We start from the raw sequence: 14,730 nt of genomic DNA, 5'->3' as shown, positions 1-14,730 counted from the left end.
AGTCTCTACCAAGAGATCCTGCCTCCCTTCTTTTTCTCTCATAACGCCAGCCACTTGTGCCAACACTTGCCTTACAATACATTGTAATCACCTACATACTTATCCATATCTGGCATGGTACACCATGGGTTCTGAGAAGGCAAGAAATATGTCTACATTTTCTGCTACTGTTTCCCAGCACGGGAACCAGCTGCAGGAGAGTATCAATAAATAAAAATTAACCAAATGAATAAATAAATGGGTTTTGTATCTACAAGTTTCTACAAAATCAAAAAAAAAAAATTAATGGACTTAGAAAGGGGGTGCCTGGGTGGCTCAGTCAATGAAACATCCAACTCCTGATTTCGGCTCAGCTCAGGATCTCACAGTTCTTGAGATCAAGCCCCACATCGGGCTCTGTGCTGACAGTGCAGAGCCTGCTTGGGATTCTCTCTCTCTCTCCTTCTCTCTCTCCCCCTCCCTAGCTTGCTCTGTCTCTCTCTCTCTGTCTCTGTCAAAAGAATAAATAAACATAAAAAAATGGACTCAGAAAGGAGGTAAACTGTAATTTTTCATATAGAAAAAAGAAATCATGCACATGGGGTACTTACAAGGAATTGCTAGGGAGTGTAAACAGTGCACTACATGAAGCACAATTTCCTCTTCATCTTTAAAATTTTTTAATGCATTTAGCAAGATCATATAATCTTTATTCTCAACAAATTCAGTCAGCTGCTCCTCTGAAACTAGAAAAATAAAGACAAAATACTGAAAAGCTTAAAGTTTACTTACTCAAAAACATAATATTCATGTCAATCATGAGATACAGTAAATACAACAGACATAATTTTAAAATACATATTTCAGCAAAATCCTTCCTAAGAATTTTAAAATGGGAAAAAAAAAAGCTACTGAGATTAAAATAATTTCTTTTTGACCTATATTAGTTACTCCATATTTTAAAATGCAGAAGTGTTAGTGACCAAACAATTCTATAAAAAAACAAAATTATTTATAATTGCATTTGGGAGATTATAGAGAAAACTGACCAAGGACTAATAAAGATGGCCTACTGGAGGGGCACCTGGGTGACTCAGTTGGCTAAGAATCCAACTCTTGGTTTCAGCTCAGGTTTCGTGAGTTTGAGTCTCGCATCGGGCTCTATGCTGACAACACAGAGACTGCTTGGGATTCTCTCTCTGCCCTTCCCCTACTCTCTCTCTTTCCCAAAATAAATAAATAAACTTAAACAATAAAAAAAATTTTTTTTTTAAATGACCTACTGGAAGCGAACATATCACAATACTTCAAAGGAGTGGTTAATAGTACACTGTTGAAAGGCAGCTCAGCTAAATCCATCAGTCCAAGAGGGGTGAACTTTGGCAAATGACAACCATGTAGACTTCAAAATACTCTATCTAAATGGCCTTGATTTCATCAGAATTATCATTAATTTTCATAATGAAAATATTTTGATCAAGCCAATGAGTTCCATTTGGAGTCATTTTATTGGGTGGGTAGCTCAAAAACATGTATAAAAGTCTGGTTTATCTAGCCTGAGAATTGTGCTGACAAAAATGTTGGAAAACTCAGCACTCTTCAGGATCAACCTTACTTTTTTTATTTTTCAACTTGATACCAACGGTACATGTAAAATGATATGATATTGGTTAGGTTCTAATAAATGAGTATCATGGAACTTTCTCATTTTATGGTACGGTTCCCACCGTCTACTCTCAAATTTTGAAAATTCACTTCACAGGTGCCAATACATCCAGAGAACTTGATTTCCTGGGAAATTCAGAAATTTTTCTACTCCATATTTATAATCATAACACAGTCAGCACTGATGATATTTCTATTGAATAAGGGCTTCCTTTTAACATTCCCTGGTCCTTCTCCATATGTCCTGGATGGGTCCCACAATGCTGGGGAGAGAATGATGTTAGCCCTTCTTCCATGAATGAGACCATGCCCTTAAACTGCAACACAGATTACAGGCCTTGCAAGACTCATTCTGCCTGATTCTCTTCAAAAGCTTAGTTCCAAGATACAACATTTATAGAAGATATCCCAAAAGATGTTCCTCGATTCCCCACTCACAGTAAACTGTCTTCTCCACCAAGCCTGATCTTCAGAGAGCTGGGTTCCAGGACCATGCTGTTCTGACTATTAATAGAATCTCTTTCACTGAAATACACTTTGTACTCCTTATAAAATGTGTGTACTTTATCATCTCATCCAGGGAAAGCCAAGGGAGTATTTCCTCAGGTCTCCCATGACACTGATCACTTCTCCTGATAAATGGGTTTATTTTTATCTCCAGTAACTTTGTAACGGACGATGTTTAACTCTTTGCCTCATAGGAAGCAGAGAGCCAGATTTCTGCAAGTATACAGGACCTGAAGTAACTAGTAAATTTAACCAGGCTTTATATTGTTTCCCCTTCATACATTTCCTCATCCATTTTTCTCTCCTTTATTATAAATAACTATAAGCTGTTTAAAGTCCTTCTGGAACGAGACAGGGAATTAAATAGCTCCATTCCTGGAGCTGCCAGAAACTAAAATGGCAAACTGACAGAGACACAGAACCCACATATAAGTTATTCTTATCCTAAACCTCCAGCACTGTTGGTTCTCCTAATGATGCAGAACATGCTCGGAAAATTGGTGGTAAATTGAACTGCAGTGGTGCTGACTAGCTGCGTGCCCGTGGGCACATTGCTCATGTCACCTCTTCAATCCATTTCCTCACCAAGCCGATGGAAGGACTACTGGTCCCAACCAAGTCCAAAATTACACAATAATCTCTGTTATCAATCTTAGTGCCATGCCATAAAATACCTATTTGTCTTTTTCCTAAGAGGTACTTTGTAAACCTCTTGGTTCTTTATACTGAGCCTCTAGCAATTTCTAAAACCCCTGGTGATGACTCAACACCATAAATCCGAATTTAATCTATGCTTTGGCTTCACAGTTTTATTTTTTCTTTCTTAACTCCTACGCATCCGGTTTGCAAAGAGAATCTTATGCCTTGTTACGCAATGGAAGACAGTCTACTACAATGGCATAATTTATAACCTATGAATAAAATTCATTCCACAAAACAAGCAATATTTCTTAATTAACCCCATTATGTATCCTAGACTGACAGTTCCCACTTCTTAATAAAGAATAAAATTTTACATACCTTCTTATTATCGTAATTACATTTTACTTTTCCCATAATAAACCCTTGCTTCTTCTATAAATATAAAAATAGAGATTTTGACATTTTTAAATACCTCTTTCAAACAGCACACGTAAAGCTTTGCATCCAAGTTTTTGGACTTCGTCATTGGCTGAAAATGTGCGCATGGCATCAAAAATTAACAAGAAAATATCAGTCTCTTCATCCAATATCAGCAAAGTTATTTTACCTATTTGGGAAAAAAAAAAAAAAAAAAAAAAACATGTCCCAGATAAATAGCTGCTTTAACATTTAATGTGTTGGTTTTTACATGATGACTATAGTCTGTGGACTCTTCTTTTTGATAAACCACTTAATTCCCCCAGATGTTAGACCTATCAAGCTCTATGATCTTTCTAAGTAAAATAAATTCTCAGTACACTTTACTATAATTCTATGATTCCTAGTCAGTACCTGTAGCAAGACTTCTTTCCCTCAACTCCTGAAACACATTTCTATCTGCCTTTTAGACAACATCATTTGACTATTCCATGGGCACCCCCATATCTAGCCTGCTCCTGCTCCGTATCATCTTCGGTGATACGATCACCCAAGTTACCCAAGAGAGAAACTACCAACTCATCTTCCTTCTTCCATCCTCCCTCTCTCTTCTTACAGTCTACCTAAGCAAAGTAGGTGATTGGTCTACCAAAATTGGTCTACCTACCAATCAACTCATTACCAAGTCCTTCAAGTCTATCTTCTAACTATCTTAAAAATCCCCTTTGAAGTAGCCCCCCCCCCATTCCTATTGTATCCAGGACCTCATCATCTCTCATTTGAAATGCAAACCCAATTGTTTAATGCTTTGCTAGGCTGAAATCCCTCCCTAACTGGCTTATGCCCTGCACTGTATTTCTAAAACACAAATGTGATCCTATAAATCCCATGCTAAAATCTTCTAAGGTCTTTTCATACTGTTCAGCCTGACAAACAAGACCCTTTACAAACTCACTTCATGAACCTCATCAGCCGCACTCATTCTATGCATTGCCTCAACCCCACACATGCTAAAGTCTTCTGCTTACCACTAAACACTTTCTTGGATATCTCTTTGCATTTGCACCTGCTGCATTGAATGCCCTTGCCCCTTCCCACATCAAACATATTCCTGCCATAATTCAAGAGATAACCACACACAGCACCCATCCTGTTAATAAACACAAGTACCAGAATAGGAGTGTTAGTAGTAGTAAACACACGTCTGGCACATCACATGTCATCCACGGGTTAAAGCAGATCACTCTAACGACACATGTAAACCCACCACGACTCCATAAGGTAGGTGCGATCCCCATGTTAGAGATAAGAAGACTAAAGCACAGAAAGGTTAAGTGACCCAAAGTGACTCTGTTCAAGGTCCAACAACTAATAAGAAGCAGAGTTGGATTCCTTAGGCAATTTATGTCCATACTCCTAAGTCCTTTGAATGGGTTTGGCTACTCTCTTCTTCTCTAATGTTCCTGCAGTGGTTTCTGTACTTTCCCTGTTGTAAGACTTTTCTCATTAAATTGAAATGATTTCTTATACTACTTTTTATGTCTTTGCCTGTCCTGTCCAATTCAGTAGCCACTAAGTACATGTGGCTTTTTAAACTAAAATTTAAATTATTTAAAAATAGATTAAATTAAAATTTAGTTTCCTATGTTTCAAGTGTTCGATAGCACATATGGCTACTTGTCATGATACTGAAAGGTGCAACATCTCCTTCATTGCAAAAAGTTATATTAGACTGTGGTGTTGGACTGTGAACTTCTACACTGTAAGAAGGTTGCCTCATCTGCCTTAGAATTCTCTGATAGCGAGCACAACTGTCAGTGCCCAACAGCTACTAAATCAATTAACTAATAAGCCAAACAATAAACACAATCCATAAGTTAACCTTGGATAAGTATCTGAAATGAACTTTAAAACACATTAAAAACGGTCTTACAGTGCAAAATTCTACATGTCATATAGAAAATACTAACGTAACCAGTCTTTTCAAGACCCATGTAAAATTTTCTAATTGTCTGCACATTGCTGACTTCAATATATTCCAGTGTTGGGAGATTTTTCAAATTCATAAACTCTCAGTTTCCTGTCCATTGCGAAAGGAAAACAAACAAAAAAGAAAAAAAGGCTCCCAAGGATGGGTTTAAAATAAATCATGGTTAAGACTAGCTGGCACATCTCACTGTATATTGTAATAAAAGGCTGTGTTGAGGACCTTCTGGCCTCTCCGACCCCTCTCCTCTCATACTCTGAACTTCACCCTCCTTCTTCCTCTTTCTCCCATCTTGTCCTCATTACTTAACAGGGCCAGTGAAGGCATTTAAAATCTTTCCACCCCACAGGTTCAACCCTTATCATGCTTAGCATGATAGGTATCTTCCTGGGTATTTGCATGCTACTCTCTCGACCTAAAGCACCCTCCACCACTTTGAGGGGGAAAACCCCTCCCTATCACCATGATTAGCTCCCCTGTGAGCAACCTTTCTTCTCAGAACCTTATATAATAGCAAGTGTCCATCACAGCAATGATCACAACTATTGCACTGAACCAAGATTCTTTGTTTTCAGGTACATAATCCTCCAAGCAGAAGTGTCCTCAAGGAAAGAACCTGATATGTGGACTCACACCCTGTTTCTACTAGTTATTGGCTGAGGCAACCTCTTTGTGTTTAAATGTCCCTCACTAGAAAACTGAGATCAATACCTATCTCAAGAGACATTCTGCGGATTACGTTTGTAAAAGCATGTGAAGTATTTTACATGTGAAGCCCGGCATCTAACATGCATTCAAGAAGTAATGTTATGTAGTTTTAAAATATTACTATTATGTCATACCCTAGAACATACAGAAAACATATTAGAAATATAATGAAGAAAGGTAATAATGACAAGGTCATATTTAGCCAACAAGCTAATGGGAATGTGACGTGTAGGGCCAGGTTGGGGAGCAAAGCTGGGGACAGAAATTAGGTTTGGGAAAAACACATAAGGTGATGCTTAAAGCCAAAGATATTGGGTGGGATTTTTGAGGGAAAAAGTATATTCAAAAGAGATAAGATGAGAAAACAGAAACAGAAAGAATTTTGGAAGCCAGATATTTAGGTTATATTCTTATTCTTTAAAAAGACATTTGGCAAATCGTTTAAAATACTTCTTTAATTTGAGTCACCATTAAAAATATACATGTGTATATATTACCTGAAGTTAGGAGGAGATCTAAGGCCTTTAGTCCAACTGTTAACAGGTTTACACTGGCATTATGAACTGTTAGCATTTTAAGAATCAGTCTGTAATTAAAAACAGAAATGAAGATAAGAGCGAATTATCATATCTAGATGTTTGCTTTTTCAGATATTGTGTTTCACTCACCTATATTTTCATTCATCTCATTGTATTTCATTCCCTACATTGAATCTTGTGTAGTTTTACTTCCATTAAAACTGAGCCAGACTTATAACAATTAAGAGGGCAATATTATGAGTCTCAATAAAGAAGTTATACCTTTTTCCTACGAATATTCAAATTCAATTATTAATTACTTTTACTCAACTCCATATCCAAAGTATCACAAAGAATTATATACATCAAGAGATGAAGCTCATTTTTATGTGTGATATAAACTTGTGAATTACATGTTATGCATGTTGATATATTAAAATATACAAAGGTGTAATAAAGATGTTAGTTTGTACAGATAATTAACAATTCACATGAATAATTAAATCATTCATTTTTACTAATTTTGAAAGAGGAATTAATAATATTTTATCATAGTGAACTCAGTATTAATCAACAATATTCAATTAGTTCAAATTCATTAAATTTCTCCCTGAGCTAATCATTTCTAAAATACACAATTTTTAGTCTGTCTCTACCTACTAGTATTTAGCTTTACATCATTAGAAGAAGACAGAGCCTGGTGACATTCACCAGTTGGCAAGGTGAGAAATTGAGACACTCTGTCCCTCTATTCCCTGTCAATTCTCTTCCAACCCACATTGCCCTGCAAGCCCCTGCACCACACCCCCACGCCTGACTTCATCTCTACACCAGATTTCTTCTTTGGTACTATAAGCCTTTGGTGGAGAAAAGGCCTTGAATATGGGGAGATTATGTTTTACAATAAAGTTTGCTGGGAATGATCTAACATGCTCCACTACAAAAAGCAGTGTGTCTACCTTGTTCACACTGCTTCAGGCCTAAAGTAGGAGTGAATAAATGATGAATGGAGGGTAACTGAATAAATGAATGAATGAGTGAATGAGACTCCCTATAGGAATGATCATGTAATTTAATTTGAACAGTCGGTTTGTACTGGAATTTGACTAGATAAGTTTTCTAAAACTCCCTAAGTTATAGATTGCTAATCTTTGGGGATTTTGGAAATTCTCACCCAAACCAAGGGACATGTAACATTTCAGTTACTAATTACAGTTAAATTTTATATAATTCCACATTAAATGCCATATACTTTTTTTTTTTAATTTTTTTTAACGTTTATTTATTTTTGAGACAAAGAGAGACAAAGCATGAATGGGGGAGGGGCAGAGAGAGAGGGAGACACAGAATCCAAAGCAGGCTCCAGGCTCTGAGCCATCAGCCCAGAGCCTGACGCGGGGCTCGAACTCACAGACCACGAGATCGTGACCTGAGCTGAAGTCGGACGCTTAACCAACTGAGCCACCCAGGCGCCCCAAATGCCATATACTTTAGAACTGACTCATAGAATCTCAGAAATTGGTTTGGAGATGATTAGCATACAGTAAATGTGAATATGTCCTTTTCAAAACACTCTTTAGATCCTGGAAACTGAAGAACAACAACACATAAAACATCAAAGATGGAAAAACAAGCACAGATAAGGTCACCTATGAACAAACAGCTCTGATCTGTTTAGATTTGCAGCAATGGTTGATACTAACAAACAATACAAAGATGTTACATTTGTTTTGCATTAAAAAAACGTTTTTTACAACCTATTATGTCATTGAAAGCAATCGGTATTCACTTCTCTGTGGTAAAGAAAAGTCACATTAGTTACCCGGAACACCTAAGGTTAATGCCAGAAGACAATTTTTAAATGTCAAGGAAAAAAGCTATCCAAAAAGGATTTTCCTGGAAACACTTTTTTCTTCAGAAAATTTTTTCTTCACTAATTATGGCTAAAGAAGTGGTCTCATCCATGAAGTCATTGTGTTGCAAACTGCCGTAACCAACATAGCTGGTAAAACAGCTATCAAGATTCGGCTGCAGATGTGCTAAAAGGTAATTTCCTCTTTTTTCTTCATTTTGAAAGCTGCGGTTTAAGCTCATAAATATAGATGTACGAATATAGAGGAAGGTACTTTTTAAAGACAGTAAAGCATAAACTTCAAAATTACTATTGACAGAACTTTTCAGTACCTTCATTTTTTTAACAACTAGTGGCTTATATCAGTTCTGCAATTAAAAATTAAAATACTTCTCGGTTTGAATTCATAAGTAGTCATCAAAAATCGAAAACTTAACCAACTGTATAACTGTATCATTACATTATTAAAATAGTAATAGCACCTAAATTCTACCTCAAATATTGGCTTTCTAATTCAATTAGAGAACATACTCCTGAGTCGAAAACTCTCTATAAATGTAAGCCATTGGTTCAGAAAAAATACCCGCATTTTAAAGGATTTTACCAGATTGGCTTGGATTACAAATATATGATATACAAAAGGTGGGGTTGTCATATGTACAGGTAAATAACAAAGTTTGTTTTTACACATCTGTCGTACTTACTGGTGGATCCCAAGTACTTCCCAATCACGTCCAATATCCTGCGGTCCCATTAAGCTTTGCATTGTATTTGGACAGATTTCTATCAATTTGCATAGAAGTGACCAACCCACCTGAAAGCAAGAAAATCAAATATTCACATCTTTTAAACATGCTAATGGAACAGATTCATTCTATGTGGAATAGGTGACTACAATATTTTTAAGTAATTATTTTAAAACAAAATGATATCCTAAAATGCTTACTGAGGAAAGCAAGCCATATATTTAAAATACATTTTTCTCCAAATATCATACCAAAAGTGCATACAAAAAAATAGTAAAGCGTTTCTGAATGATGAAGGAAATAGACTGTCTATTATCTAAGTAAAAAGAAATGAAATGAAACACAAAAAGTAGTTTCAGAGGACATACCAAGATTATGGAAGTACAAGATTTTTAAGTCACATCTACCTGACAGTTGGTGGTAGGAAAAAAATGAAGTGGTTGAAATGGAGGATTAGAGGAAGTTGGAGATTTGATAGCAAAGTAAGTTATTAGGAAAGACCGCCCGCGCAGGTAGGGTAGCTAGAATAATTAGCAGAGAAGTAGAACTGTCTGATGGCAAGCTAATGTCTGTCACAGGAAGAAGAGAAAGGCGCTGTAAGAAAGGAGGTAGAATTTATCAATGGATCCCTCTAGGTTTCTTTAGAACATCTAAATATGAGTTGATGAGATGTCGGCATCAGAAATGCCCCTAGACTTTTTCACATTTCCAAATGAAATATGATCTTACTGATGTATTTTAAATATATCTTCTTTCAGTACGTTCACATGATACCAACTTGAATAAGCTGCTCTTTACTTCTGGAAAAATACAATTTTTTTAAATACAACTTTTTTTAAAATGCGGTATTTGAATTTCAGACAAGAGATTAAATTTAACTCATTCCGCTCTATAGTCCTTTCTAAATTTAAGGAATCCTCCATTCTTTCTCCTCTACTACAGAACTAGATTTGATATAGTCAGAAAAAAGAAAACCCAAATAGAAAATGCATAAATATGTAGCCTCTAGAGATTTATGAAAAAGTGTCTAAGTATGATGTGTGATAAATGCCGATATTAGATGAATCCTGACAGTGGGATTCACTGTTGGTCAGAATTACCCAGAGAACGATACAAAATAGGAAAGGTAGGACTTGAGCCAGATTTCAAAGGAATTAGAAACCTGGGCATTCAAAAAGGGAAATGGAAGCCTCTGAAACTGATAAGCTGTAGGGAGAGTAAGGTGCTGAATGGTAAAGACAGGGCTGTGGGAGGGCTCTTGCTAGACAAAACCGGATGCATAAACGAACCCAAGTGATGCAGAGCTCAATAACAGCATGAGAATTTCTGAGCATCCAATGAGGGATAATGGCACAAGTTTGTTGTTTACAGGAATAAACAAGGTATATTTCCTAAAATAAAAATGATTCCACAAGATCTCTTTACAACATTATTTCTTAATGTTTTCTGAATTAAGCATGAATTGCTTTACTCTGTCATTACATCCTTTTACATAATGTCAAATTGCTTGAAAAGGCAGCAATTTCTGACAGCTATTTTTACCTATATTTAAGTAGGACATCCTCCTCCATGTAAGCTGAAGAGACATTGACAATCCAGCTGTCATAGAAACTGGCTATTTTTGTGCTTGCGTAAAACACACCGAGAATTTTTCCCAAGTATTTAAGAAAATAACATTCGGAACAGCTTCCAGTGGAAAATAAATCACAAATCACATAGAATGCACTACTCACTTCTGTACCTGCATGACTGGCTCAAGGAGAAAACCTGTTTTGTTTTGGCTGGTGAATAAGGAGCATCAGTAATTGCTTTGCAAAAAGACTGAGGCAACTGAACCTCTAGGATTAAAGAGAATCACTGGCAGCAGAGCAGAGGTAACAGGTGACCCATTAACCTACTCAATTAAAAGCTTATCTTCCAGAGAGAAGGTTCCTATCCCATGCAGTTATAATACAATTAAATTGGTAGTTTCACTTATTGTAATTATTCCGTAAATTCCAGCATCTAATTAATGCACAATGGCAAAGAGTCTAGGGGTTAAAGACAATTTTAGTCACTCTCATTTATTTTGCTCCCTTACTTCAAACGTTGAAACTGTGTGGATAAATACAAGTAACGTAAAATTAAGGAGCACAGAGAAATGATGAGATGCCTGTCAGAAAAAGGAAAATACAAGACAGCTAGCCTAACTACTAATTCCCTAAAGACTGTCATTTATTAAGGGGCATTAATAAAATATAAAAAAGACCTTGAAAATGCAAATTTGGAATCTGGAATATCATGTTAAATGAACTCTGGAAACAAACTTTTTTTTTAAATTTTTTTAATATGTACTTATGTTTGAGAGACAGACAGAGCCTATGTGGAGGAGGGGCAGAGAGAGAGGGGAAGACACAGAATCTGAAGCAGGCTCCAGGCTCCAAGCTGTCAGCACAGAGCCCGATGCAGGGCTTGAACTCTCGAGCTATAAGATCATGACCTGAACCAAAGTCAGACACTTAATCAACTGAGTCACCCAGGTGCCCCTGGAAACAAACTTTAATATTTACTTTTGAATTCACCTTACCTTCTTAAATTCATCATTCAGTAAGTTTCAATTCCGCACTTCCAACTAATTCAACGTAGAAAGCATTAAAGAATATCTGTACTAATTATGCCACAAATATGAAGAAATTTGAAACAAAAAAAAAAAAAACCACTTCCTTTTAAGTGGGGTATTAAAATATCAGTAGAGAGGGGCGCCTGGGTGGCTCAGTCAGTTAAGCGTCCAATCTCACGCAGGTGAGAAGTCATGATCTCAGGGTCTGTGAGTTCAAGCCTTATGTCGGGCTCTGTGCTGACAACTCAGCCTGCTTCAGATTCTGTGTGTGTGTGTCCGTCTCTCTGCCCCTCCCCTGCTTGCTCTCTCTCTCTCTCTCTCTCTCTCTCTCTCAAAAATAAACATAAAAAATGTTTAAATATCAGTAGAAAGACCTGTTTCTACATCTCTTTCATAAGACCCATGATAATTAAAATTGATAATGTAATAGTGCCTGGCTTGGCCAGGGTATTGGCAGCAAACCACTGTGTTTCTTACTTGCACAAAAAGCTTGTGAATTCAGCAGCTAGTGGACTACAAGGTGGAAAGTGAATCTGAAAATATATGAAGACTTGAGTCCTGGCTCTGTCTTTAGCTTTGTGATCCTAAATGAGCTACTTAACTCTGAGGTAAGAGTGGCCAGTGAGATTTCTGAAAGGACACGGAGATTCCAGTGAGAATCAAATGATGTCAAATACATAACGCATTTTGCAGACTGATACACGTATGGCGCTAAAACTAATAATTTCATTCCATTAAATACCAAATCAAAAGACAATTCCTTATTTCCTTGCATCCTTTGTCTCTGGTACCCACTGGACAAGGATATCAAGTGACATTCATAACTACTCCAGACAAACATGTCCAGGCTTGGGCAGCTTCTAAAACAAAGAATGAAATGGTGCATATGTTCCAGCTTCCCCTGGATTCTCAAGGTTAGCACTGTCTCCTCTGCACCCTGCAGACCAAGCCCTCCCAGGGCCCTAAGGATTCTCAATTTCACCCAACAAGGGGACTCTCTCTATCGAGCATGGAATCCAAGGAAGACAGGCTGCCAGACAAGGCACTTTTGAACACCAAAGCAGAGGCAAGTAAGAAGGGATGATGTGGGTGGAGAGCAATGTGACTCATATTTCATGGGCAAAATTCAGACACTGGGTGCTAAATGGAACATTGTCTTTATCATGCCTCCATCTTTCCATGATTTTGTCTGCTAACAACTGAAAATCAATAGTCAGATGGGAAATATTTCAGTTGAAGAAAAATTAAAATAACCATTTATCCCAGGTAGAAATATCCTCACAGAATGGGGCGTCTGGGTTAAGCAGTCGACTTGAGCTCAGGTCATGATCCTGGGGTCTGTGGGTTCAGGCGTCGCATCAGGCTCAGTGACAGCTCAGAGCCTGGACCTGCTTCGGATTCTGTGTCTCCCTCTCTTTTTACCCCTCATGCTCTTTCTCGCTTTCTCTCTTTCAAAATAATAAACATTAAAAAATATTTTTAAAAATAAATAAAGATAAAGGAAGGTAGGTGTATGGTTCATCCAAACCAGACATAGCTGGATACCGAGATGAACATAAAAGGTGAAGGTAGATAGACACAGATTTGGAGATCTCCAGATAATTTCTTACTTCTGTTTAACCTCTTCAGTATTAAAAAACACTGGCTTTCTGACTACACCTTCACAGAATTCAAAGTTCAAATCTCTTTCCCTCTAGCACCCAGCAGCATGCAAATGACAAAGCTGCTTTCAGTTCTCTAAATCTCAAAATCTACAAAGGAAGTTAATACATTAGGCAATAATTTGTTTTGACTGTAAATCATCCTTAACTATCACCTCAGGACCCCCTTTTTTAGACATATTTGAGGTATTCAGCAAATTTGCCAGTTACGTCTTTTTATTAATTTAACTACTACTAAACTTTCTTACTGTTACTTATTCTCCTTTCCCAAACTATTCACTCTTGTGTCATCTCTAAGACATTCTGTCCATTGGTAAAGATTCTTAGAATAATTCGATTAAAGGCTGATGAACTCATCCAGCCAATAACAGAACTAAATCTCAACCCATTAGTATTTCCTGCCCACCACCAACCATATTCTGTAGGTCTGTGGTATAAATTCATCTCTACAAAACCATTAGGGGGCATTCAGTGGGCCCTTTCGCACCATTAACATTTGATAATGATTTGACAACCCTTCCTTCTTAAAGTCACAGTCAGTGGTCTGTCAAGCCAAATGTCAGAAATAACCCAGCACTTCTGGGTACATAATATTGACAGAAAAACATCTATTTCCAAAGGGAAGGGGGAATGGGCAACATGAAAACAATTCCTTTACCTGCTGCACACTAGCGACTCTCATATACAAGTCCAAGACGATCAACACAGGCACGTGGACTTTTTTGCCGTGAAATAACTTGGAGGCTGGAAAAGAAGGGGGTAAGGGAAAAGAAGCAAAGTGAGGATTCACGCACCCCCTTTTGGGTCGGAAACAAAAGTGGGCGCAAGACCTTCCTGGTATTCTCAGCTCCTTTCTTGCCCTAAGGAGTAGAGAGCGTTTGTGGTTTCTCAAGAGTCCAGGTCTGTGCAGCTCCAAAGTGCGAGAGAGAAAGTTTGCAAAAGAGGCAGCGCGGGGGTGGGGGATGGGGGGAAGCAAACAGTTTGCTTGCAGATGATTACCGTGGTCCGCGTACGTGAACACCAGCAAATCCTCCAGAATTTGGACCAGGGTCTCTATCTGTTTTCCTTCCTGGACATTGTTCAGCCTGACTATCAACTTCTTCAGAGTTTCCTCGTCCTCCTCCTCGCACCCCTGACAGCTACCACTGGCCATGATGCACCCTGCTCCAAGCCGACCGCCCCTCCCGCACGAAGGCCGGCGTCCCGGGCAAGGCGCAAGGGCGCCGCGGCGGCTCTCGGGGACGAGCGCAGTTCACGGCCCGCAGCCAGCGCTCCCCGCCGGCCCCATCCGCACCCGCGCCCGCCTGTTTATGAGGAAGGCGGCGGCTCCCCGCCCAGCTCTGCCCTCCCTCTCTGCAGCCCTCCTCCTCGGCTTCCTCCTCCCCCACCCAGGCCCCAAACACGAGCTCAGGGGCCTGCGCGAGGCTCGGCCGGGGTACGGCGCCCGGC

General features: G+C 38.3%; 1 protein-coding gene across 1 annotated transcript in view; it reads right to left on the bottom strand.

Annotated features, from left to right (window-relative positions):
* LRRK2 (leucine rich repeat kinase 2) overlaps window positions 1-14,526 on the bottom strand; it is a 135,809-nt gene extending 121,283 nt beyond the window's left edge. The window contains exons 1-6 of the mRNA XM_042946262.1: window positions 14,281-14,526; window positions 13,940-14,025; window positions 8,980-9,089; window positions 6,403-6,491; window positions 3,266-3,400; window positions 591-725 (exon numbers count right to left, since the gene is read on the bottom strand). Coding sequence (XP_042802196.1) covers window positions 591-725; window positions 3,266-3,400; window positions 6,403-6,491; window positions 8,980-9,089; window positions 13,940-14,025; window positions 14,281-14,434 — 709 coding nt within the window. The 5' untranslated portion in view covers window positions 14,435-14,526. The remainder of the gene's footprint in view (window positions 1-590; window positions 726-3,265; window positions 3,401-6,402; window positions 6,492-8,979; window positions 9,090-13,939; window positions 14,026-14,280) is intronic.
* Window positions 14,527-14,730: the final 204 nt, after the last annotated feature.

Source organism: Panthera leo, chromosome B4, assembly GCF_018350215.1.
Source record: "Panthera leo isolate Ple1 chromosome B4, P.leo_Ple1_pat1.1, whole genome shotgun sequence".
Taxonomy (NCBI): Eukaryota; Metazoa; Chordata; class Mammalia; order Carnivora; family Felidae; genus Panthera; species Panthera leo.
Note: the sequence above shows the minus strand (reverse complement) of the source record. Positions and strands in the feature narration are given on the sequence as shown.